The sequence below is a fragment of the Trifolium pratense genome, linkage group LG2 (assembly GCF_020283565.1).
Source record: "Trifolium pratense cultivar HEN17-A07 linkage group LG2, ARS_RC_1.1, whole genome shotgun sequence".
NCBI classification, from domain to species: Eukaryota; Viridiplantae; Streptophyta; class Magnoliopsida; order Fabales; family Fabaceae; genus Trifolium; species Trifolium pratense.
The window spans coordinates 7,688,386-7,713,812 of record NC_060060.1 but is presented as its reverse complement, the minus strand read 5'-3'; the positions used below and the strand labels follow the sequence as shown (position 1 = coordinate 7,713,812).

Genomic DNA, 25,427 nt, shown 5'->3' with positions numbered 1-25,427 from the left:
TATTAAAGTCGAAATTCGGTTAAGTTAGTTCTGATTGTTTGCTATAAGTGAGAGATTATTTTCTGCTATGAAGATTGTGAAAATTAGGTTGAGAAACAAGATAGAAAATGAATTTCAAACTAATTAATACAGATTCAGTTGTTGATGAATTTTATGATATAGAGCAATATCGTGTACAATTTAGATAAACAATGTAACGTATTTTTTATTTATTATTGAATATATTTAAGTACTATTATAATTATGATTATGATTTATTTAATATTTATTATTTAATTATTCCGGCCCCCCGTTTTATAGATTCCTGGATCCGTCACTGCATGCAATGTCTAGAAATATGTCCCGTTGAGTACAATCTAAATTATCAAAACTCAATTTTAAAACATCATGAATTGTCCTATTGGGAATCTTTTTTAGCTTCTCCAGTTCACTTTCCCACACTTCTTTTCTTTTTGTATGGAAATTCGCACCTAAGACTTTTAAAGCCAGAGGATTGCCTCCGCAATACCTAATTGCCCTTTCTAAGAGCTCTTCATAACCAACTTCAGCATGTTTTTTCTGGAAGGCATGCCAACATAATAGTTCAAGAGAATCATCTTTATTCAATGGTTTAACCTCATAAATTTCACATTCATTGAACTGACTAAATATTTGCTTGTCTCTGGTTGTGACAATGACTCTACTACCCGGTCCCAAGCACATGTTAAGATTTTCTGCTTGTTCTAAAGTTGCCACATCATCCAACACAATTAAACTTTTTTCACCTGCAAGTTTTCTTTCTAAAATTGGAGTTTCTACATTGTTGGTTTTTTTTTTATCTTATATTAATTTATTTTAAAGTTAATCATATTATTTTATATACAATTATTATATTAATTGTTGTATTAATTTGATTTATGCTTGGCTTGGTCATCCGTTGCTACTTAGTGCCTTAAATTCATTCAAGGCAAAATTAATAAGAAAAATAACGGATAGTAATTAAATAGGAATCATGGGTTGGCATGAAGAAAGGATATTGCAACGTTAACATGCATGAGAGGTGATCCTAGGTTTGGCTTATATATAAAGATTACGATTAAGCTCTCTAGAGGCAGAATAATGATATGTAAATAAGTAACACAAATAAAATAATAAGTTCCCTTGAGCATCCAAAAAAGTGGTTCTTGAGACCTTGCTAATTCACATGCAGTGCTAGCAAGATGTGACTGTTGTATCCTGGAGGGTATTAGCTATGAGGCCAACTGCACCGGGTAACTTACCTGTGGCGGCGAAATACTCTTAAGCCCAGTGCATTTGCACGCCTCAGTCAATAATGCGATAAGTTCTTCTTGTTCTATAATTTTATTTTATTATGTATCATATTTATTTTTTGTAATATTTCTTTGATTTATTGTAATGAAATAATTCTATGTCTAATATTTTTCCAACAATCTTAAGAGTAGTCTTTGGCATAGAATTATTACTAATTTTATTATTGATTTGGTAATTGAATTATTTGTTGATGAAAAGGAGAAACTCTAATTTGAGAAATAAGGTAGATTGATACCGAAGGAAAGCAATTTTGAAGTTGCTCACTTCACGGCTAAATTGGAAGCTAGACATGGTTTGAGTATAGTTATAAAATATTGTTCATTATAAAGCCTACCAAAGAAAGAAACTGGAGCATGGTGATCGAATTTTGTGTAAGTTTTACATTCTTCTCACTTTGTAAGCATTCACAAGGAGTCAGGTACATATATATTCTAACCTTAAAATTTGGCACGTCTGGATTTTTGTGTTGAATTTGGTATACATGTAACCTATGAATTGAAGTTGATATTTGTGCATGTATGAGAACAATAACTTGAGAAATGTATACTAGTTAGGCATGAATGAAGGGAATTAGATAAACGAATTCAGATCATACATATGGTGATGTTAATTTTCTTTTAACTCTAATAACCAAAGCAAATATGTATGTGTTGTGTGGTATTTTCTTAGACGCCATGAATCATAGACTAAATAAATTGATGTGAAGTTGTTGTATATCTCTACACTTTGATTTTTATACTCGGTGGTTAACATTTTGTTGTGTTAATTAAATAGTTCAATATTGACATTGTTCACTAATTGATATTCAAGTGATTCAGTAATATTTGTTGCCACCGAAGCATGTAAATTTGTAGATTAGTGTTGGAAGTAAATTAAGAAGATATTTTAATGAGAAATTTCATGACCTGAATATGTGATATAAAAGATGTCGTTTAGAAATATTCTAAATAGATTTGAATATGATTGTGACTCATGAAATATTTGAGAAATACCATAAACTATAATATGGTATATTGTGGATTATCCATTGTATTAAAATAATACAATGATGTTTATTGAAATTTGTTGATATGAAAAATATTTGTGTGAATTAATTTCTCCAATGTGGGGGTTTGTCGCTTGGAATTCTTTGAAGTAGACTTGGATAAATAATTCTCTTGGAAAATTAATTCTACCAAATGTGGGGGTGTTGTCACTTGGAAATTTTCAAGTAGACTGGTACCAATAAATCTAAATATAGATTGAATTTCTCCTTTTGTGAGAATATTGTTGCTTAGAATTTATCTAAGTAAACCTATGATAATATATCATGGATGTATATTCGAAAATAAATGAGATACTGACTAAGAGACGTCTTAGTCAATGTATAATTTTGTGAAACAGCTGTTAAGTGATATATATAAAGGATCATGTGATAATCCCACTGAGCAAGAAACTAGTGGATGATATATATTTTACTAATAGAATTTGTTGTCTCCCTTATTCATCCTCTTCTGATCACTCGGCACCACAATATATAGGCAAAACATTATTACCTAGGATCCCCTCATTTGCACTATATTTATTTTCAAGCAAAGTGTAACTGCCCTCCTTCAAGGTCATTAGATATATCATTAAGGGATGTTAATGATAATAATATAGATGTAAATAGGAACGGTTGGTCAACAATATTAATAATTAATAATAACAATAATTATAATAATAATAATAAAATAACTTTAAAATAAATTAATAAAAAATCCAACAATCCCCCACAATTTATTTTAAAGTTTTAGTTTTTAAAATGCTTAAGAGAAACTTTTGTATCTAATAAATAAATAAGTAAGAGAAATTATTATTACAGATAAATAGACTTATAATAAAATAAAATATTATGAGAAGAACTTATCGATTTGACTGAGGCGTGCAAATGTACTGGGCTTAAGAGTATTTCGCCACCATAGGTAAGTTACCCGGTGCAGTTGGTCTCATAGCTAATACCCTCCAGGATACAACAGTCACATCTTGCTAGCACTGCACGTGAATTAGCAAGGTCTCATAGAACTACTTTTTGGATACTCAAAGGAACTTGTAGTATTATTATTATAATTTTCTAATATAACTCTTGTTGTCTACCTTATTCATTCTACTCCCTATATCATTTTAACCATCGTGTCCCTTATATAATAAGAATTTCTAGGATACCTCTTGCATTCACTTGCCAACCAATAAATCTCATTAATATGGATTAATGAGTAATACAACCAATGAAATAGAAACGGCTAACTTGAATAACCAATTATGAAACGTGCATTATTATTAATAATTAAAAAATAATGATTCTTAAACTTAAAAATAAATTACATATAAAATATCCTACAATCCCCCACAATTTATTTTAAAGTTTTAGTTTTTTAAGTGTTAGGTGTTCCCAAGAGCGTGAAAAATCAACGCATAAGCACCAGTGTCTTTTGGACTATGAACTAGCACATAGAGCAAATGAAATTTGATCCACTAGAATGTCGGTGAGATTATAACCTCTATGAACCTCATTCCGTATGTGAAACAGTGACTTCATCACTCACATTGATCTTTCGTCCAAAGTTGTTCAACGCGGTTTGGTGCATTTTGGCCTTGCACCTATACCTGGATTTCATGAGTGGCTCTAGAAAGTCTGCCAAAGCTTTCATAAAGGCGGCCCCACCTCAACACTCATATAGGTGAATCTATCAAGTGTACACCACAGTCAAGCACACCACTCATTCATGAGTAGGCATGGCAACAGAACCCGTACCCGCGGGTACCCGCCCGAACCCACCCCGAGTTTGACGGGGAAAAACCGATTTGACTGGGTTTGGGTTTTCCCCGATTTCAAAACATGGGGATGGGGCGGGTAACGGAGATATTGGTACCCACCCCGAACCCGTCCCCGAACCCGCCCGTTTATATAAAATTACTATATTTTGGAATATTGGTTTGTACCGGTACTATTTTATGGTTTTGATAATTTTGGTTTGATATTTTGGAATATCATTTCATTTGTATGTTTAATGCATTGAAATTTTGGTTTGTACTTTATTATTTGAAATTTTTTGTATTGTATGTATGTCAGCGTTTAGGAAAATTTAGCGTTTAGAAAAATTTTGGGTTCGGGTAAGGTTCAGCAGGGCAGGGCAAGGTTCGGGGATACCCGAACCCATTTGGTTATACCCGAACCCATTTGGGACGGGGATTGGGTTCAATTTTTCATCCCCGTCGGGTAATGGGCGGGGAACGGGTATTTATCAATGATTCGGGTATGGGGAACGGGGAAGGTAAAAACCGTACCCGCGGGTACCCATTGCCATGCCTATTCATGAGCTATAGATTCATTAAGAGATTAAACTCAACCTCCAACGCTGTAGTATACACTATCCTACACCATACTACACCATAGGGATGAACTCAAATAGAAATTGGATAGTGTCTTCTCAAATTGACAAGTGACTTGTTCTTACCCATATGAACATAGCCTTGCAAATTTTTCACAATCTATGTTGGGTTACCATCACTTTCAATTTTTGTAGTGGACATAAATCCATCCCCCTCGATGTGTATATCATCCACTAGTTTCTTGCTTAGTGGGATTATCACTGGATCCTTTATATATATCATTCAACAGCTGTTTCACAAAATTATACATTGACTAAGACGTCTCTTAATCAATATTCATCCATGATATATTATCATAGGTTTACTTAGATAAATTCTAAGCAACAACATTCTCACAAAAAGAGAAATTCAATCTATGTTTAGATTTATTGTACAGGTATACTTGAAAATTTTCAAGCGACAACGCCCCCACGTTTGGTAGAATTAATTTTCCAAACAAATTATTTATCCAGGTCTACTTGGAAAAATTTGAAGCGACAAACCCCCACATTGGAAAAATTAATCCACACAAATATTAATTTTCTTATCGAAAGTTTTGTTAATCATCATTGTATTATTCTAATACAATGGATACTCCACAATATATATATTTTTCTATATTACATAATATCTCTTAAATATTAAAATCTTGGGCTCAAATATTCCCAATGGTTTTTCAATACATAACAGATGCAACTATCCTTTCTTTGAATAAGGAGAGACTCAATGTTGCCAAATTTCAATTTCGCTATGCTTTGGTGGCAACTAAAAATTTACTGCATCACCCAAATTATGATTAGTGCATACAATAAATATTAGGCAAAATAAACGCAATATATTTCAACCATAAAGTAAAAAATTATCACCCTTTAATATATTTACACACATTAGCTTAAATTCACCAATATAAATATACCCCCACATCAAAATATATTTCACACAAATTCAAGTGAACATCAATTTAATTTCTACATGATAAATCTACTAATTTTGCACAATATATTAAATCCTCAAAACAATTTTGTCATCCACAACAAATAATTCACTTAACAAGAACTACATGTTTTAGTATATAATTTAAAACTAACCATGTTTATTCACATATTCAACATATTTTAAAAATAACAAGCAAGCTTAAAATTTTTACATCAATTTATTTAATATCAATCAAAACATTACACATATATACTCTATAACTAACAAAATGCCGACTCCATTTATATTCAATAAAATACTAAGCATAAGAAAAAATCAAAATATCTAGTTTTCATAATCTAATTCCCTTTGATCTTCTCAAATTGTGTTTTCATACATGTATATATACTTATACATCAACTTGATTTCATAAACTACACATATACCATTATACCAACTTGATATTTGAAAAAATATATATCGTATAACTATAATCATGTAATATTAAAATGGACAAATATTCCAAACAAGGGTTGATACTGATAACATCCTACCTATTCTAAATTATTTTCATTTCATTTACTCTAAAATATATGTATCATCATATTTATAAAGGTAACTGAAAGTTATGTTATCTACCGATAATAATTTATAGTCTCCATCAATTGTTAAACAAAAACTCATACACATCCACATAATAAAATAAAAATATATAGAACAAAGTTATTTTAGTTTTCAAAATTATACAACCAATCAAAAGAAATACTCAGATTGTTGGATAAATATGACATAGAATTATTTTATTAATATAAATCAAAGAAATATTGATACAAATATATATAATACATAATAAAATAAAAATATAGAACAAGAAGAACTTATCGCATTATTGACTGAGGCGTGCAATGCACTGGGCTTAAGAGTATTTCGCCACCACAGGTAAGTTACCCGGTGCAGTTGGTCTCATAGCTAATACTCTCCAGGATACAACAGTCACTTCTTGCTAGCACTGCACGTGAATTAGCAAGGTCTCATAGAACTACTTTTTGGATGCTCGTGGGAACTTAGTATTATTATATATTTTACTAGTGTCACTTCATTTCCTCTCTTCTTACTCTCTCTCGTTCACCCTTATATATATATACTGATCAGTCTTCCTTGTATATGCAATATATCATTGCTTAATCTTTCTCCCAAGGCAAAACCATAATTAAAATATTTATTAAGATTGATTGAGTATTACTGCCACAATAAAAAAGAAACTGCTAATTGACTAAGCAAATAATAACGTTCATCACCAATCAATATAATAATAACAATAATAATAATAATAATAATAATAATAATAATAATAATAATAATAATAATAATAATAATAATAATAATAATAATAATAATAATAATAAAATAACTCTAAAATAAATTAATAAAAAATCCAACAATCCCCCACAATTTATTTTAAAGTTTTAGTTTTTAAAATGTTCCCAAGAGCGTGAAAAATCAACGCATAAGCACTAGTGTCTTTTGGACTATGAACTAGCACATAGAGCAAATGAAATTTGATCCACTAGAATGTCGGTGAGATTATAACCTCTATGAACCTCATTCCGTATGTGAAACAGTGACTTCATCACTCACATTGATCTTTCGTCCAAAGTTGTTCAACGCGGTGTGGTGCATTTTGGCCTTGCACCTATTCCTGGATTTCATGAGTGTCTCTAGAAAGTCTGCCCAAGCTTTCATAGAAGCGGCCTCACCTCAACACTCATATAGGTGAATCTATCAAGTGTACACCACAGTCAAGCACACCACTCATTCATGAGCTATAGATTCATTAAGAGAAAAACTCAACCTCCATCGCTGTAGTATACACTATCCTACACCATAGGGATGAACTCAAATAAAAATTGGATAGTGCTCCTCAAATTGACAAGTGACTTGTTCTTACCCATATGAACATAGCCTTGCGAATTTTCACAATCTATGTTGGGTTACCATCACTCTCAATTTTTGTATTGGACATAAATTCATCCCCCTCGATGTATATATCATCCACTAGTTTCCTGCTCAGTGGGATTATCACAGGATCCTTTATATATTTATCACTCAACAACGCGCTGTTTTACAAAATCACAATACATTGACTAAGACGTCTCTTAATCAATATTTCATCATTTATTTTCAATTGTACATCTATGATATATTATCATAGGCTTACTTAGATAAATTCTAAGCAACAACACCTCCACTAAGGGAGAAATTAAATCTATATTTAGATTTATTGGCATAGGTCTACTTGAAAATTTCCAAGTGACAACTCCCCCACATTTGGTATAATTAATTTTCCAAACAAATTATTTATCCAAGTCAACTCGAAATAATTTCAAGCGACAAACCCCCACATTGGAAAAATAAATCCACACAAATAGTTATTTTCTTATCGACGGGTTTCTTTAAACATCATTGTATTATTCTAATACAATGGATACTCCACAATATATATACTTTTCTATATTTCATAATATCTCTCAAATATTAAAATCTTGGGCTCAAATACGCCAAATGGTTTTTCAATGCATAACAGATGCAGCTGTCTTTTCTTTGAATAGGGAGAGACTCAATGTTGCCAAATTTTCAATATTGCTATGCTTCAGTTGCAAACTTACTGCATCACTCAAATTATCATTAGTGCACACAATAGATATTAGGCAAAAAATAATCTTTCATGATAAATAAAATTTTAACACACATTAACTTTAATTCTCAAATATAAATATGCCCCCATATCAAAATATATTTCACACAAATTCAAGTGAACATCAATTTAATTTCTACTCAATAAAATTTCAACCTTAAATCTATTATCAATTTTGCACAATTAAATCAATAAAACTATTGAGGGCAAATAATATTGAAATACACAAACAAGCACAATAAAAACTCAGACACGAGCGTAAAGAATTACACAAACTTTTATTTATATTTTTCCATCAATTTATATTGATCCAAACATTACACTTTATTACAAATAAAATACATGCATCCATATACTTCTCAATTTACTAACAATAGAGAACACAATTAAGTAATATTTCACATTAAACTAAAATTTTCCAAATAGATATATTTTCACACATAAATTATTATATTAAACATGTCATGATAAAATTCTTATTATGAGTTGTATAACCCACACACTTTCACACAGATTAAACAAGTGCACATACATATATCATCTTGAATTCACAAATGCCAATTTCAAAATATAAAATACTAGAAACTCTAAATATGTTAACATGATAATAAACTCAATATAAACCCCCCCTTATTTTGACAGTTGCATATTGATAAAAAATAATAATAACGTGTCATATTGAAAACAAATGACACACAAATTCGGCATAAAAAAAAATTACTTCAAGTCAATACACAATTTTATAAGCACCGAACAAAGCAAAACGAGTAACAGCTTGAAATTCATAAAATTACTATATCACTAAGCATATTCAAAACAAGTTCACAATTTGAACATATCATTTCCACAAAAAATTAAGTACTCATATCCACCGATTCATAGCATATGTACAAATAAGGCACTCAAACATATGGACATGGTTTGTAACTAACACAAATAAATCATCCTTAAATAAAGAGAATTAAATAAGGTAGAATAGATAGAACCTGGATAAAATATATATATGAAGATACAACTTTCAGAAACTTATTCACCATTTTCCCGTAGCATCAGGTTAACCAAACTCCAGATATATTGCCCACAATTTCAATTTTAACTAGTGATAAAAATCAACGCAACATGACACTGATGGGGATGACTATTCTCAAAACCTTTTAAGCACCATGTAGACAAGCATATACTGGAACTCCTAATTCCCACAATATTCTTATTACAGGTATCTATCAAGACCAAAATTTATTATTGTATCACCAATCGAATATAAAGGCAAAACAGAACATAATAAAATTTCTCCACTACTGATTGCGCCAATCATTTTTCATTAGCAGCCCTATAAACAAATCTCAAAATAAAATTAGTAACATACTTTATAATAATAATAGTAATAATAATTCTATGCCAATTAAAAAATAAATACTCTTAAGATTGTTGGAAAAATATTATGACATAGAATTATTATCAAATAAATAAATAAGAGAAATTATTATTACAGATAAATAGACTTATAATAAAATAAAATATAGAATGAGAAGAACTTATCGATTTGACTGAGGCGTGCAAATGCACTGGGCTTAAGAGTATTTCGCCACCACAGGTAAGTTACCCGATGCAGTTGGTCTCATAGCTAATACCCTCCAGGATACAACAGTCACATCTTGCTAGCACTGCACGTGAATTAGCAAGGTCTCATAGAACTACTTTTTGGATACTCAAGGGAACTTGTAGTATTATTATTATAATTTTCTAATATAACTCTTGTTGTCTACCTTATTCATTCTACTCCCTCTATCATTTTAACCATCGTGTCCCTTATATAGTAAGAATTTCTAGGATACCTCTTGCATTCACTTGCCAACCAATAAATCTCATTAATATGGATTAATGAGTAATACAACCAATGAAATAGAAACGGCTAACTTGAATAACCAATTATGAAACGTGCATTATTATTAATAATTAAAAAATAATGATTCTTAAACTTAAAAATAATGAGTAATATGACATAGAATAAGACATCTTTAAGAGTATTTATTTTTTAATTGGCATAGAATTATTATTACTATTATTATTATAAAGTATGTTACTAATTTTATTTTGAGATTTGTTTATAGGGCTGCTAATGAAAAATGATTGGCGCAATCAGTAGTGGAGAAATTTTATTATGTTCTGTTTTGCCTTTATATTCGATTGGTGATACAATAATAAATTTTGGTCTTGATAGATACCTGTAATAAGAATATTGTGGGAATTAGGAGTTCCAGTATATGCTTGTCTACATGGTGCTTAAAAGGTTTTGAGAATAGTCATCCCCATCAGTGTCATGTTGCGTTGATTTTTATCACTAGTTAAAATTGAAATTGTGGGCAATATATCTGGAGTTTGGTTAACCTGATGCTCCGGGAAAATGGTGAATAAGTTTCTGAAAGTTGTATCTTCATATATATATTTTATCCAGGTTCTATCTATTCTACCTTATTTAATTCTCTTTATTTAAGGATGATTTATTTGTGTTAGTTACAAACCATGTCCATATGTTTGAGTGCCTTATTTGTACATATGCTATGAATCGGTGGATATGAGTACTTAATTTTTTGTGGAAATGATATGTTCAAATTGTGAACTTGTTTTGAATATGCTTAGTGATATAGTAATTTTATGAATTTCAAGCTGTTACTCGTTTTGCTTTGTTCGGTGCTTATAAAATTGTGTATTGACTTGAAGTAATTTTTTTTTATGCCGAATTTGTGTGTCATTTGTTTTCAATATGACACGTTATTATTATTTTTTATCAATATGCAACTGTCAAAATAAGGGGGGGTTTATATTGAGTTTATTATCATGTTAACATATTTAGAGTTTCTAGTATTTTATATTTTGAAATTGGCATTTGTGAATTCAAGATGATATATGTATGTGCACTTGTTTAATCTGTGTGAAAGTGTGTGGGTTATACAACTCATAATAAGAATTTTATCATGACATGTTTAATATAATAATTTATGTGTGAAAATATATCTATTTGGAAAATTTTAGTTTAATGTGAAATATTACTTAATTGTGTTCTCTATTGTTAGTAAATTGAGAAGTATATGGATGCATGTATTTTATTTGTAATAAAGTGTAATGTTTGGATCAATATAAATTGATGGAAAAATATAAATAAAAGTTTGTGTAATTCTTTACGCTCGTGTCTGAGTTTTTATTGTGCTTGTTTGTGTATTTCAATATTATTTGCCCTCAATAGTTTTATTGATTTAATTGTGCAAAATTGATAATAGATTTAAGGTTGAAATTTTATTGAGTAGAAATTAAATTGATGTTCACTTGAATTTGTGTGAAATATATTTTGATATGGGGGCATATTTATATTTGAGAATTAAAGTTAATGTGTGTTAAAATTTTATTTATCATGAAAGATTATTTTTTGCCTAATATCTATTGTGTGCACTAATGATAATTTGAGTGATGCAGTAAGTTTGCAACTGAAGCATAGCAATATTGAAAATTTGGCAACATTGAGTCTCTCCCTATTCAAAGAAAAGACAGCTGCATCTGTTATGCATTGAAAAACCATTTGGCGTATTTGAGCCCAAGATTTTAATATTTGAGAGATATTATGTGATGACAATTTTAGCAAGTGTACTAAATTCGTCGTTAAGTAATAAAATTTATAAGATTCGTATCCACAGGGATTGTTCTTATTTTCAACTAGACAATTAAATTAAATTAGGATTAATAAATAAATTGCAAAGGGGGGTTTTCAGATTGATTTGTAGTAACAATGACAATAATTAAAATTGCAAGAAAGTTGAAACGTAAACTTTTATGAGAGAAAGACGATTAGGAATTATTTTGAATCCTCTCTTTGTCCCTAACTGGTACTCTAGGTTCTAGCCCTCAACAATGAAATTCTTATAATTACGACAATATAACAAAATAGACCGAGTCCAATTCCTTGGCTCATCAATCTCGTTTATCTAATAAAGTACCCTAATTCCTTAGGCGAAACTAATATTATCAAAAGCTTTAACGAACGTTATATTAACAATCATGCCAATTAATTCTATATTCCTATAGCAATTACGATTGACAAACAATTAATCTAGTTCCAGTATAAACCCTAGGGTCAATAGTGATTTATAACTTAAAATCAATTCGAAAGTGATCAATTAACGAAAAACAATAAACACGAGATTAACTGAATAATTATAAGTTTTCATTGAATAAACTAGAACACGTAGTTACATGGCTCAGATAGTTTCAAAGAGAATCATCTATAATTCCTAATCTGATAAGATTAGTTACTCATAATAATAATTGACATAACAAAAGAGTTAAGAAAATTATACATGAATAACCGATGAATTGCTTCGACGGCGAAACCCTGCGTTTTTCTTCTCTTTGCTGCTCGTCCTCTTTTTTTTCTCTCAGGAAGTGATAATCCCCTTTTTCTATGATCAAAAGGCCTATATATAGGCTGCCTAACGTGTTAAAATTGTGCCATATAAATTTAGATCAAATCCCACAAATTGTAGATTTGACTAACACGTCATTCATAAGTAATCAAATCGTGTCATGCTGTTGCAAGTTGTCTCCCTAGGTGACGCGTGGCTGATGTCATGTGCTTGTGGGAACAAGAAATCGCACCCCTATTGAAAACTTGTCGCGACGCGAGAAAAACAGAGAACTCACGCGAGACTTACTTCTAAAACTTGAATTTTTTTTCCAAGTTTTATCTCATGTGGTCTTTAGTCTTCAAACTCCTTTATATATCAATTTCTTCAAATATTCTTCTCTTTGACCATGTAAAACTCCTTAAAACTAACTAAAAAGCATTAAAATTATAATTAAAAATAACAAATGACCGAATGTCATCACAACCCCAAACTTGAACTGTTACTTGTCCTCAAGTGACATGCCTGTCAAAACAAAACTATCAGGGAATTAACAAATTAATTTGAATGATAAAAATCTCATAAACTTTTTTCTCTTCATCCGGCAATAGAACCACCGGTGTTAACTTCAGTGATCATGCTCAATCAACACTTTGGCTTCCAAGACTTCAATCAGATTCAGTCGAATGACCGTTCCACACGATGTTCAAGGTTCAACCTTATCTCTCACTCACCAATTCACTCAATTTGACAGGGTATTCACTCCATCAACATGCAAATGCTATTTTACCATAAGCTTGAAAAAAAATTCTAAACGTCAATCAAAGTAAAGACATCACACACATTTTTGAGGTCTTGAGGGTTATAACTTGGCTTGGGTAAATGGTGGGATAATTTTAGGAAAAGTAGGCTAAATTGGAGTTAGGTATCCACTACTATTCCTTGTTGAAGCATTATCATTACCAGGGCTCAATTCATTGTTAATAAGGTACCTAGAGAACTTATCTTTCAAATATTTTTTTTCTCTTTTTTTTTTTTTGTAGATGCCACTATTTTTCATGATTAATGGCTCTTTATTTTTTGAAGAAAACTCAATTATTTTTGTGAGTCTCTTATCATTTTTTTTTTTTTAGTTCTCTAGTACCCCTACCCCAAACTTAAGATGTTGCTAATTCCAAAAGCAACCCCAAACTTAAAATGATGCCATGACAAGAAAATTTAAAGTTTCTACCAAACTCCAAAGAGGGCAAACAGATAAAAAATTTCAGGTCTACAAGGCTTATAATTTGGTATGTCACCGAAAGAAAAGGGATTATTTTTTTAGGCTCGAAATGGTTTAGCAACGGATAAATAATAAACAGGGTAGCTTGAAAAGGCTCAGAGTACCAAACAAATATGCCTCTATGTGTGTAAATGCAAAACCAATCAACAGTAGAGAATAGTTGCAAGTTCTAGAAAATATACAAAGCATGGATTCACTCATAAGATGTGAAAGAAAAAGTATACCGTGGAATTTATTTGGCTCAATATGCTCACCAGTTGAGGTATCTGAAGATTGAACTAGTACACCGTGCAAAACTCCATCTTTCCAATTCATCTCTTTGTCTCTTTAACCATCGCACTTTCATGAGCAGTCACACGTCTGTTATTCTTTTATGTGCAAGTCTAAGAGATTTTCATCATGCAAATTCAGGTATTAACACACTGACAATTCTGAAAAGACATAAAAACATTAAACTTGATAATAAACAAGACAACAGAAAGATGAAACACACGGGATTGTCAGCAGATGACATCATTGATAGTCTCTCTTTTTTGTTGTTTTTTTTTTCTTTTTTTTTTGTTTTTTGTTTTTTTTTTTTTTACTAAAAATAAAGACTGAAATAAAACATACCGGATGGGTTGCCTCCCATCAAGCGCGTGTTTAACGTCCCGAGCTTGACGATCTACCCACCAATGTTAGGGTGGATACTTGATAGTTATTTCAACCTTGGTTTCTTCCTTCTTGGGGCATATATCATCCTTTTTAGAAACAAAGACCAAATTTTCAAGTGTCAGCTTCCTAAACCTCTCCCACTTGTTCCTCCATTTTTTTCTTTTCTTTTTCAGAGGTGTTTTTGGAGTTTCCATAGGAGCTTTCATCTGTTTCATGCTTCCTCCCTTCTTTTTGTTTTCTTCAACAAGAACATTAACTTGCTTGATTGATCTAATTGGTGGCTCATCTTGAGCAATTTCCTCCTCTAACTCTTCAACTACACCAACCTGGTAACATTGAGGGTTTTCATTCTGATGACGCATAGACTCAAATACATTAAAAGTCACTTGTTCATTTTGAAACCTCAACATTAGCTCACCTAACTCCACATCTATCAACGCTCTACCGGTAGCCAAGAATGGTCTTCCCAACAATAAGGGGACTTCTGAGTCTTCATTCATATCAAGTATAACAAAATCGGCTGGAAAAAATAAATCATTAACTTTTACCAACACGTCTTCAAGAACTCCATAGGGATACGTGATGGAGCGATCAGCCAATGTCAGAGTCATTTTTGTTGGCTTAGGTTCCCCACAATCAAGCTTCCTTACCATGGATAGCGGCATCAAATTAATACTAGCGCCTAAATCACAAAGAGCTCTTTCAACTTTTACCTTACCAATTGAACACGGAATAGTGAAACTCCCAGGGTCTTTCAACTTCGGGGGAAGCTTCCTTTGCAAAATTGCACTACACTCCTCAGACAAGGTAACATTCTCGTCATCCCTAAGTTTCCTCTTACCTGACAAGAGATCTTTCATAAACTTGGCATATATCGGCATCTGCTCCAAAGCTTCACTGAAGGGAACATTAATTTGCAAATTTTTGAACACCTCTACGAACCTTTTGAATTGCCCTTCTTCCTTTTCTTTCTTTTTCTTAAGGTGAGGATATGGAAGCTTCACATAAGAAGGAATTACCTGCTCTTTCCCATGTTCCTTGAGAAGTTGGGCTTTGGTTTTTCTGAGCATCGAATCTGCATCAATTAATTTTTCTATCTTTTCGACTTCTCCCTCAGTGTTTCCCTTATTCTCATTCTCATTTTTTTCCTCCTCTAGTCTCTCATTTTTTTCGACTCCACCCTCTTTTTCTACTTCTCCATCATTTACAATCTTTTTCTCTACTTCAGACTCTTTTATTTTCTCACTCTTTTTACTTACTACCGATGGTACAACTCTACTTCTCAACCCAATGGCATTACAACTCTCGTTCCTTGGATTATCCAATGTGTTTCCAGCAAAACCCCCATTAGACTGAGCAGCCACCTGTTTTGATATTTGCCCAATTTGTGTTTCAAGATTTCGGATGGAAGCTTCATGATTTCTGTTGGATGTTTCTTGACTGGCTCTCATGGCTTCAAAGTTACTCTGAGTCATCTGCATGAACTTATTAATTGTTTCTTCCAAGGGAGATGATTTTCTAGATGGTGGATTTTGAGAGTTCCCTTGAGAAAAATTACCTTGATTACCCCACTGCAGATCAGGGTGATCTTTCCAACCTGGGTTATATGTGTTGGAATAAGGGTTATTTTTCTGATATCCTCCGGCATAATTAACTTCTCCAGCTTCAGGTGAACACCTTCCATTAGCGTGTGGCCCGTGGCAAAAATCACATTTGACTTCTTGAACCTGACTAGCATTCGCCTCTGCTAAAGACTTTGCAGCTAACTTTTTGTTTAATATCTCGATCTGGGCTAGTAGAGCTGTGTTTGTGTCAACTGCGATCACACCTCTCTTCCTGTCACTTTTGGAATGATACTCATTCATGCACATGTTCTCCACCAATTGTCTGACTTCATCCTCATTTTTATTTCTAATTGTACCTCCCGCTGAGGCATCTATAAGCATTCTGGATTGCATTCTCAGACCTCTGATAAATATCTGCATTTGTTCCATGTTGTCCAAAGAGTGATTCGGACATTTCCTCAATAACAATTTGAAATGCTCGTAGGCTTCATATAGAGACTCTGACTCGCCCTGTTCAAAATCAGTAATATCAGCCCTTCTTGCCAGAAACATATCATTAGTAAAATAACGCTCCAAAAATTTATCTTCGAGCTCTTTCCAAGTGTTTATGGTACCACTCGGAATACACTGCAACCAGTCTTTTGCTCTTCCCATCAAAGTAAACCCAAACAACCTGAGTTTTATTTGACTATCAGTGTAACCTTCAGGACGACACATAGTACATGTCTCATAAAAGCGTTCCAGATGCTCCCATGGATCTCTGGTTGCACTTCCATCAAATTGTTTATCCCTTAGCCCGGTGAGAACTATATTCTTGATGTCAAATGTCACAGGATTCGCCGGTTGGAACCCCATAGAAATTTGTCCTGCATCTGTTCTGCGACAATAGTCTCCCATGGTACGCCTAGGCGGCGGTGGTGGGTCATCGGCCATCGTGCCTTCTTCTTCAAACTGAGAACCTGTGTCTGATGGAATTCCTTTTGATACTTCAGCCAGCTCTTGCTCAGCTAACCGTGCTAACCGTACTGCTTTCCTGTTCGCCTTTGCAGTCTTCTCGATTTCAGAATCAAAAAGAAGCTTTGTTGCAACTTTTTTACCTCGCATAAACAACAAGAAAATACCTCAATAGCACTGTTCAATATGAATAAATAAAGTATGATTTTTTAAATTTTTTATTTTTTATTTTTTAAAAAAAAAACTAAAAAAACTAAAAATAAGTAAATCCTAAATAAAACGAAATTGCCTTGTGGAAATTAATCAACAATCCCCGGCAACGGCGCCAAAAACTTGATGACAATTTTAGCAAGTGTACTAAATTCGTCGTTAAGTAATAAAATTTATAAGATTCGTATCCACAGGGATTGTTCTTATTTTCAACTAGACAATTAAATTAAATTAGGATTAATAAATAAATTGCAAAGGGGGGTTTTCAGATTGATTTGTAGTAACAATGACAATAATTAAAATTGCAAGAAAGTTGAAACGTAAACTTTTATGAGAGAAAGACGATTAGGAATTATTTTGAATCCTCTCTTTGTCCCTAACTGGTACTCTAGGTTCTAGCCCTCAACAATGAAATTCTTATAATTACGACAATATAACAAAATAGACCGAGTCCAATTCCTTGGCTCATCAATCTCGTTTATCTAATAAAGTACCCTAATTCCTTAGGCGAAACTAATATTATCAAAAGCTTTAACGAACGTTATATTAACAATCATGCCAATTAATTCTATATTCCTATAGCAATTACGATTGACAAACAATTAATCTAGTTCCAGTATAAACCCTAGGGTCAATAGTGATTTATAACTTAAAATCAATTCGAAAGTGATCAATCAACGAAAAACAATAAACACGAGATTAACTGAATAATTATAAGTTTTCATTGAATAAACTAGAACACGTAGTTACATGGCTCAGATAGTTTCAAAGAGAATCATCTATAATTCCTAATCTGATAAGATTAGTTACTCATAATAATAATTGACATAACAAAAGAGTTAAGAAAATTATACATGAATAACCGATGAATTGCTTCGACGGCGAAACCCTGCGTTTTTCTTCTCTTTGCTGCTCGTCCTCTTTTTTTTCTCTCAGGAAGTGATAATCCCCTTTTTCTATGATCAAAAGGCCTATATATAGGCTGCCTAACGTGTTAAAATTGTGCCATATAAATTTAGATCAAATCCCACAAATTGTAGATTTGACTAACACGTCATTCATAAGTAATCAAATCGTGTCATGCTGTTGCAAGTTGTCTCCCTAGGTGACGCGTGGCTGACGTCATGTGCTTGTGGGAACAAGAAATCGCACCCCTATTGAAAACTTGTCGCGACGCGAGAAAAACAGAGAACTCACGCGAGACTTACTTCTAAAACTTGAATTTTTTTTCCAAGTTTTATCTCATGTGGTCTTTAGTCTTCAAACTCCTTTATATATCAATTTCTTCAAATATTCTTCTCTTTGACCATGTAAAACTCCTTAAAACTAACTAAAAAGCATTAAAATTATAATTAAAAATAACAAATGACCGAATGTCATCATTATGAAATATAGAAAAGTATATATATTGTGGAGTATCCATTGTATTAGAATAATACAATGATGTTTAAAGAAACCCGTCGATAAGAAAATAACTATTTGTGTGGATTTATTTTTCCAATGTGGGGGTTTGTCGCTTGAAATTATTTCGAGTTGACTTGGATAAATAATTTGTTTGGAAAATTAATTATACCAAATGTGGGGGAGTTGTCACTTGGAAATTTTCAAGTAGACCTATGCCAATAAATCTAAATATAGATTTAATTTCTCCCTTAGTGGAGGTGTTGTTGCTTAGAATTTATCTAAGTAAGCCTATGATAATATATCATAGATGTACAATTGAAAATAAATGATGAAATATTGATTAAGAGACGTCTTAGTCAATGTATTGTGATTTTGTAAAACAGCGCGTTGTTGAGTGATAAATATATAAAGGATCCTGTGATAATCCCACTGAGCAGGAAACTAGTGGATGATATATACATCGAGGGGGATGAATTTATGTCCAATACAAAAATTGAGAGTGATGGTAACCCAACATAGATTGTGAAAATTCGCAAGGCTATGTTCATATGGGTAAGAACAAGTCACTTGTCAATTTGAGGAGCACTATCCAATTTTTATTTGAGTTCATCCCTATGGTGTAGGATAGTGTATACTACAGCGATGGAGGTTGAGTTTTTCTCTTAATGAATCTATAGCTCATGAATGAGTGGTGTGCTTGACTGTGGTGTACACTTGATAGATTCACCTATATGAGTGTTGAGGTGAGGCCGCTTCTATGAAAGCTTGGGCAGACTTTCTAGAGACACTCATGAAATCCAGGAATAGGTGCAAGGCCAAAATGCACCACACCGCGTTGAACAACTTTGGACGAAAGATCAATGTGAGTGATGAAGTCACTGTTTCACATACGGAATGAGGTTCATAGAGGTTATAATCTCACCGACATTCTAGTGGATCAAATTTCATTTGCTCTATGTGCTAGTTCATAGTCCAAAAGACACTAGTGCTTATGCGTTGATTTTTCACGCTCTTGGGAACATTTTAAAAACTAAAACTTTAAAATAAATTGTGGGGGATTGTTGGATTTTTTATTAATTTATTTTAGAGTTATTTTATTATTATTATTATTATTATTATTATTATTATTATTATTATTATTATTATTATTATTATTATTATTATTATTATTGTTATTATTATATTGATTGGTGATGAACGTTATTATTTGCTTAGTCAATTAGCAGTTTCTTTTTTATTGTGGCAGTAATACTCAATCAATCTTAATAAATATTTTAATTATGGTTTTGCCTTGGGAGAAAGATTAAGCAATGATATATTGCATATACAAGGAAGACTGATCAGTATATATATATAAGGGTGAACGAGAGAGAGTAAGAAGAGAGGAAATGAAGTGACACTAGTAAAATATATAATAATACTAAGTTCCCACGAGCATCCAAAAAGTAGTTCTATGAGACCTTGCTAATTCACGTGCAGTGCTAGCAAGAAGTGACTGTTGTATCCTGGAGAGTATTAGCTATGAGACCAACTGCACCGGGTAACTTACCTGTGGTGGCGAAATACTCTTAAGCCCAGTGCATTGCACGCCTCAGTCAATAATGCGATAAGTTCTTCTTGTTCTATATTTTTATTTTATTATGTATTATATATATTTGTATCAATATTTCTTTGATTTATATTAATAAAATAATTCTATGTCATATTTATCCAACAATCTTAAGAGTATTCTTTTGAAACGTGCTCGTTTTGCTTTGTTCGTTTTGCTTTGTTTGTGTATTCCTGTTACTCTTAATTCTATGCCAATGAAACGTGCAATAAATCTCATTAATATGGATTAATGAGTAATACAACCAATGAAATAGAAACTTTTGATAAATATGACATGAAATGAAATAGAAATAGAAACTATAAATGAGATACTGACTAAGAGACGTCTTAGTCAATGTATAATTTTGTGAAACAGCTGTTAAGTGATATATATAAAGGATCATGTGATAATCCCACTGAGCAAGAAACTAGTGGATGATATATACATTGAGGGGGATGGATTTATGTCCAATACAAAAATTGAGAGTGATGGTAACCCAACATAGATTGTGAAAATTCGCAAGGCTATGTTTATATGGGTAAGAACAAGTCACTTGTCAATTTGAGGAGACACTATCCAATTTCTATTTGAGTTCATCCCTATGGTGTAGGATAGTGTATACTACAGCGATGGAGGTTGGGTTTTTCTCTTAATGAATCTATAGCTCATGAATGAGTGGTGTGCTTGACTGTGGTGTACACTTGATAGATTCACCTATATGAGTGTTGAGGTGAGGCCGCTTCCATGAAAGCTTGGGCAGACTTTCTAGAGCCACTCATGAAATCCAGGAATAGGTGCAAGGCCAAAATGCACCACACCGCGTTGAACAACTTTGGACGAGAGATCAATGTGAGTGATGAAGTCACTGTTTCACATACGGAATGAGGTTCATAGAGGTTATAATCTCACCGACATTCTAGTGGATCAAATTTCATTTGCTCTATGTGCTAGTTCATAGTCCAAAAGACACTAGTGCTTATGCGTTGATTTTTCACGCTCTTGGGAACACTTAAAACTTAAAATTTAAAACTTTAAAATAAATTGTGGGGGATTGTTGGTTTTTTTTTTATCTTATATTAATTTATTTTAAAGTTAATCATATTATTTTATATACAATTATTATATTAATTGTTGTATTAATTTGATTTATGCTTGGCTTGGTCATCCGTTGCTACTTAGTGCCTTAAATTCATTCAAGGCAAAATTAATAAGAAAAATAACGGATAGTAATTAAATAGGAATCATGGGTTGGCATGAAGAAAGGATATTGCAACGTTAACATGCATGAGAGGTGATCCTAGGTTTGGCTTATATATAAAGATTACGATTAAGCTCTCTAGAGGCAGAATAATGATATGTAAATAAGTAACACAAATAAAATAATAAGTTCCCTTGAGCATCCAAAAAAGTGGTTCTTGAGACCTTGCTAATTCACATGCAGTGCTAGCAAGATGTGACTGTTGTATCCTGGAGGGTATTAGCTATGAGGCCAACTGCACCGGGTAACTTACCTGTGGCGGCGAAATACTCTTAAGCCCAGTGCATTTGCACGCCTCAGTCAATAATGCGATAAGTTCTTCTTGTTCTATAATTTTATTTTATTATGTATCATATTTATTTTTTGTAATATTTCTTTGATTTATTGTAATGAAATAATTCTATGTCTAATATTTTTCCAACATACATAACGTGCATTAAGTGGAAGATCAAACAATTCATAAAGACAAACTTTACGTAAAGCTGAGAGTCCTCCAGACTTGTTAGATTTTTCCCTTACATTTTCCAGTAAACAATGACGTTCAAATTGAAAAGACAGTTTAGCATATGCATATTTGGCTAGAGTGGTCTTTCCTATGCCACCCATGCCCCATAATCCAAGGGTTCTAACATCACCTGATCCAATATTCAGTAACAATTCAATCTCTTCATACTTTTTCTCAATTCCAACAATTTTCTTATTAACTTCAAATGGGAGTTTACGATGCAAAACATCTTCAACAATGTCCTTGATGAAATTTGATTCAATCCTAACATATGAATGGAAGGGGAGAAGAAGGTCAACATTGTTGTTGCACAAATAAAAACAATTTATATAAAATTTATGTTCAATCTCAATAGAGCAAGAAAGAAATAAAAAATTAAAAAAAAAAAAAAAAAAACAATCAAGGCATAAATATGCAAAAGGTTCCTGCACTTCCAAATCATTTGAGTTGTATTCCATGCATTTTAAAAACCTTTCATTTTGCCACTGCAATTTCATTTCATTTTAAAATAGTCTTCGAGCCTATTTTTTAGCTAATATGTCATTTTTTTTTAATGTTTTTTTAGTCCCTCTTTCTATGTTTTTTTACTAACTCATCTTTCTATGTTTTTTAAGGGCATTTTTGTCCTTCCATAGTAATATTTTTTATGAGTCGGCATGTTTGAAACACAGTCATCAGTGCCACTTGTGCAAAAAACATGACACATCAGCCAAAAAATGGGCTCGTGAACTATTTTTAAAAGAGTCAGATCTGTTGACACTAATTAGTTTGATACCAAATGTTATACTTACGCTCCTCAATAACGTTTTAACCGATATAAATTTTATAAAATCCACCGTTGGATTGAAAGTTTATATCATATGGATCATTTATGTAAAATTTCAAACAAATCCAAAATTGTTTGATATGTTATTGAAATACATCAAAATCAACAGTTTTTGTTTTTTTTTAAATGCGGTTAATCTTTATGTGTCTCAATAGCATATCAACTGATTTTGGATTTTATAAAATTTATATCGGTTAAAACGTTATTGAGAGGTGTAACATTTGGTTTTAAACTAATTGGTGTCGACGGATCCTGACTCAAAAAGGATTTTATAAAATGAAATGAAAGTGTAGTGGTAAAATGAAAGATTTTTAAAATACAAGGACTAAAACTCAAATGACATAATTAAAATTTAAAATGTATTACCTTACTTGTCAAAAAATAACAATTATGGAATGGTATATGATAGAATGGATTCCTTTATGTTCCATTCCATTCACTTTTTACAAATCCAAACATGGGACTCTATTTAGTTACTCTTTGATTCCATTCCATCGCATACCACTGATATCCAAACATAGTCTTAAATTGTGTAAATATAACGAGTAGTCTTTAAAGTAATAAAATTTGTCAATTTAGTCTCTACTATTAAGATGTTAGGGACTAAAATTATAAATTTTATTTGAGAAGTTATTTGGAGATAATGCGATAGTTTAGGAAGAGCATGTTGGTATTTCAAGTGTGAGTTGAGTCTCACATCGGATGAAACATTGAATGCTGAATGGTTTATAAGTGAGATGACCCATAAACCTAACGTCTTAAGGTTTTTGGTTATAGTGTGATGTACAACTCACTTGTGAAGTTGTTCAAGGCCCGATGTCAAGACCCAACATAACATAATTGATGCTCTAATTTTTATTTCTCTGGCAATGTTCATACTATTAAATTTATGTTTAGGAAGAATGTTTTATACTGTACTACCCATGAGAATGTTTTAAAAAATGCACAAACATAAATTTGTAATGAACAAAGTTAATCTATAGAAATAATCAAGTATTTGCATGCATTTTACCTGTCATTTTGAAAGTGCCATCCAGATAATTTGGCTGCTTCAGTGAGAGCATTTCTCCATTTCTGCAACTTGTCTTTGCTCTGCCTCAAATCTTGCTCATGTTTTTCAAAAGCTTGTCCATAACTCCCTCTCTGATTCCCCACATCTGATGGATCTACTTCATAGAAAACAGGTATCACAATTTGGCCTTGATCTTTCTTGCATTCAAGAATTTTGACAAGTTCATTCAAGCACCATTTTGAGGAAGCATAGTTTTTTGAGAAAACGACTACAGATACATATGCCTCCTCAATGGCTTTGACAAGTGCTGAAGAGATCTCATCTCCTTTTTCAAGCTCTTTTTCGTCAATAAAGGTTCGAAAGTACTTGCTCAGAGCAACATAAAGATGGCTTGTGAATTTTATACGAGTATCCTTACCATGAAAGCTAATAAAAACATCAAATTTTTTCGAAGATACCACCGAGGAAGAAGAAGAAGAAGAAGAAGAAGAAGAAGAAGCACCTGTGTAAGGTTGCATAGCCATTATGAAATTCAAAGTGCTACACTGCACTAATCACAAGGTTATGATTTGATGAATTAGCTAGTAGTTAATTATTTTGTTCAAATTATGGATGTGTGTGTATTTGGTGGAACACTATACTATATTACTATATAAGTAAGTACTCCTCACATCACGCTGGTATTTATTGCGTGGTAGTTTCCAGGAAATTTCATGCTAGTTTCCCTGCTGTAACACTGTAATAGTCTTCTCTTTAGTTTAGAGTCTCCCTGCTGTAACACTGTAATAGTCTTCTCTTTAGTTTAGAGTCTCCTTTCCTCTGAACACCAACGCGTTTTTTTTTTTTTTTGTAAGTAGTCTAGTGGCTAGAAAATACACCTTAAATGTGAATAAGTGGACGAGGGTAAAAGTTAATATCCATAAGGGTATTTTTATGCACAGTGCATAAGGTGGTGACAGCCATCCGATCATGATTATACACGTGTATTGATCTGAATGTCTCACATCTGACCCTGAGTCACACAGGATCACAGTCTCAAGCTCTCTCAAGGTCTCAACATCGCGATTCTCTCTGAATCTCGCCGTCGTCTTCTCCGTTCGTAATCTCGCCGTAATCTCGCCGTCATTCGCCGTAATCAAATGGTACTAGATTCCTCCTTTTTCTAAACCGCAATTCTTCGTTTCTTCGGTTTTCTTACTTGCAAATTCAATTTATATAGATTAATCAATTATCACGATTCATAACTAACCTAATTCAATCTGCTGTTTGTTGAAATAATTAACATTGATTTTGTGTATTATACTGTAATTTGATGATGCAAAACTTTTCAAAATCTTATGCGAGTTCCCAAATTGAGTTCCACATTGAAAATTTTGGTATTCTGATTAGCAACTAAAGTAAGACTGCACCTCAATGATGTTTTGTGCGTTTTTCTTATCAGTGCATTCTCTTTCACATGAC

At 32.3% G+C, this 25,427-nt stretch overlaps 1 protein-coding gene across 1 annotated transcript; it reads right to left on the bottom strand.

The window, feature by feature from the left end:
• Window positions 1-327: 327 nt before the first annotated feature.
• On the bottom strand, window positions 328-24,646 carry LOC123909958 (disease resistance protein RPV1-like). Its single transcript, XM_045960912.1, has 3 exons — window positions 23,967-24,646; window positions 22,046-22,392; window positions 328-794 (listed from the first exon to the last, which is right to left on the bottom strand). Coding segments are annotated over exons 1-3 (873 nt in total). The 5' UTR covers window positions 24,491-24,646; the 3' UTR covers window positions 328-792.
• Window positions 24,647-25,427: the final 781 nt, after the last annotated feature.

Coding starts and splice junctions, on each gene's coding strand:
- LOC123909958 (XM_045960912.1), bottom strand. CDS start 24,490: ATGGCTATGCAACCTTACACAGGTGCTTCTTCTTCTTCTTCTTCTTCT. Junction 22,393..23,966: donor TGGCACTTTCAAAATGACAG/GTAAAATGCATG, acceptor TTCATATGTTAG/GATTGAATCAAATTTCATCA.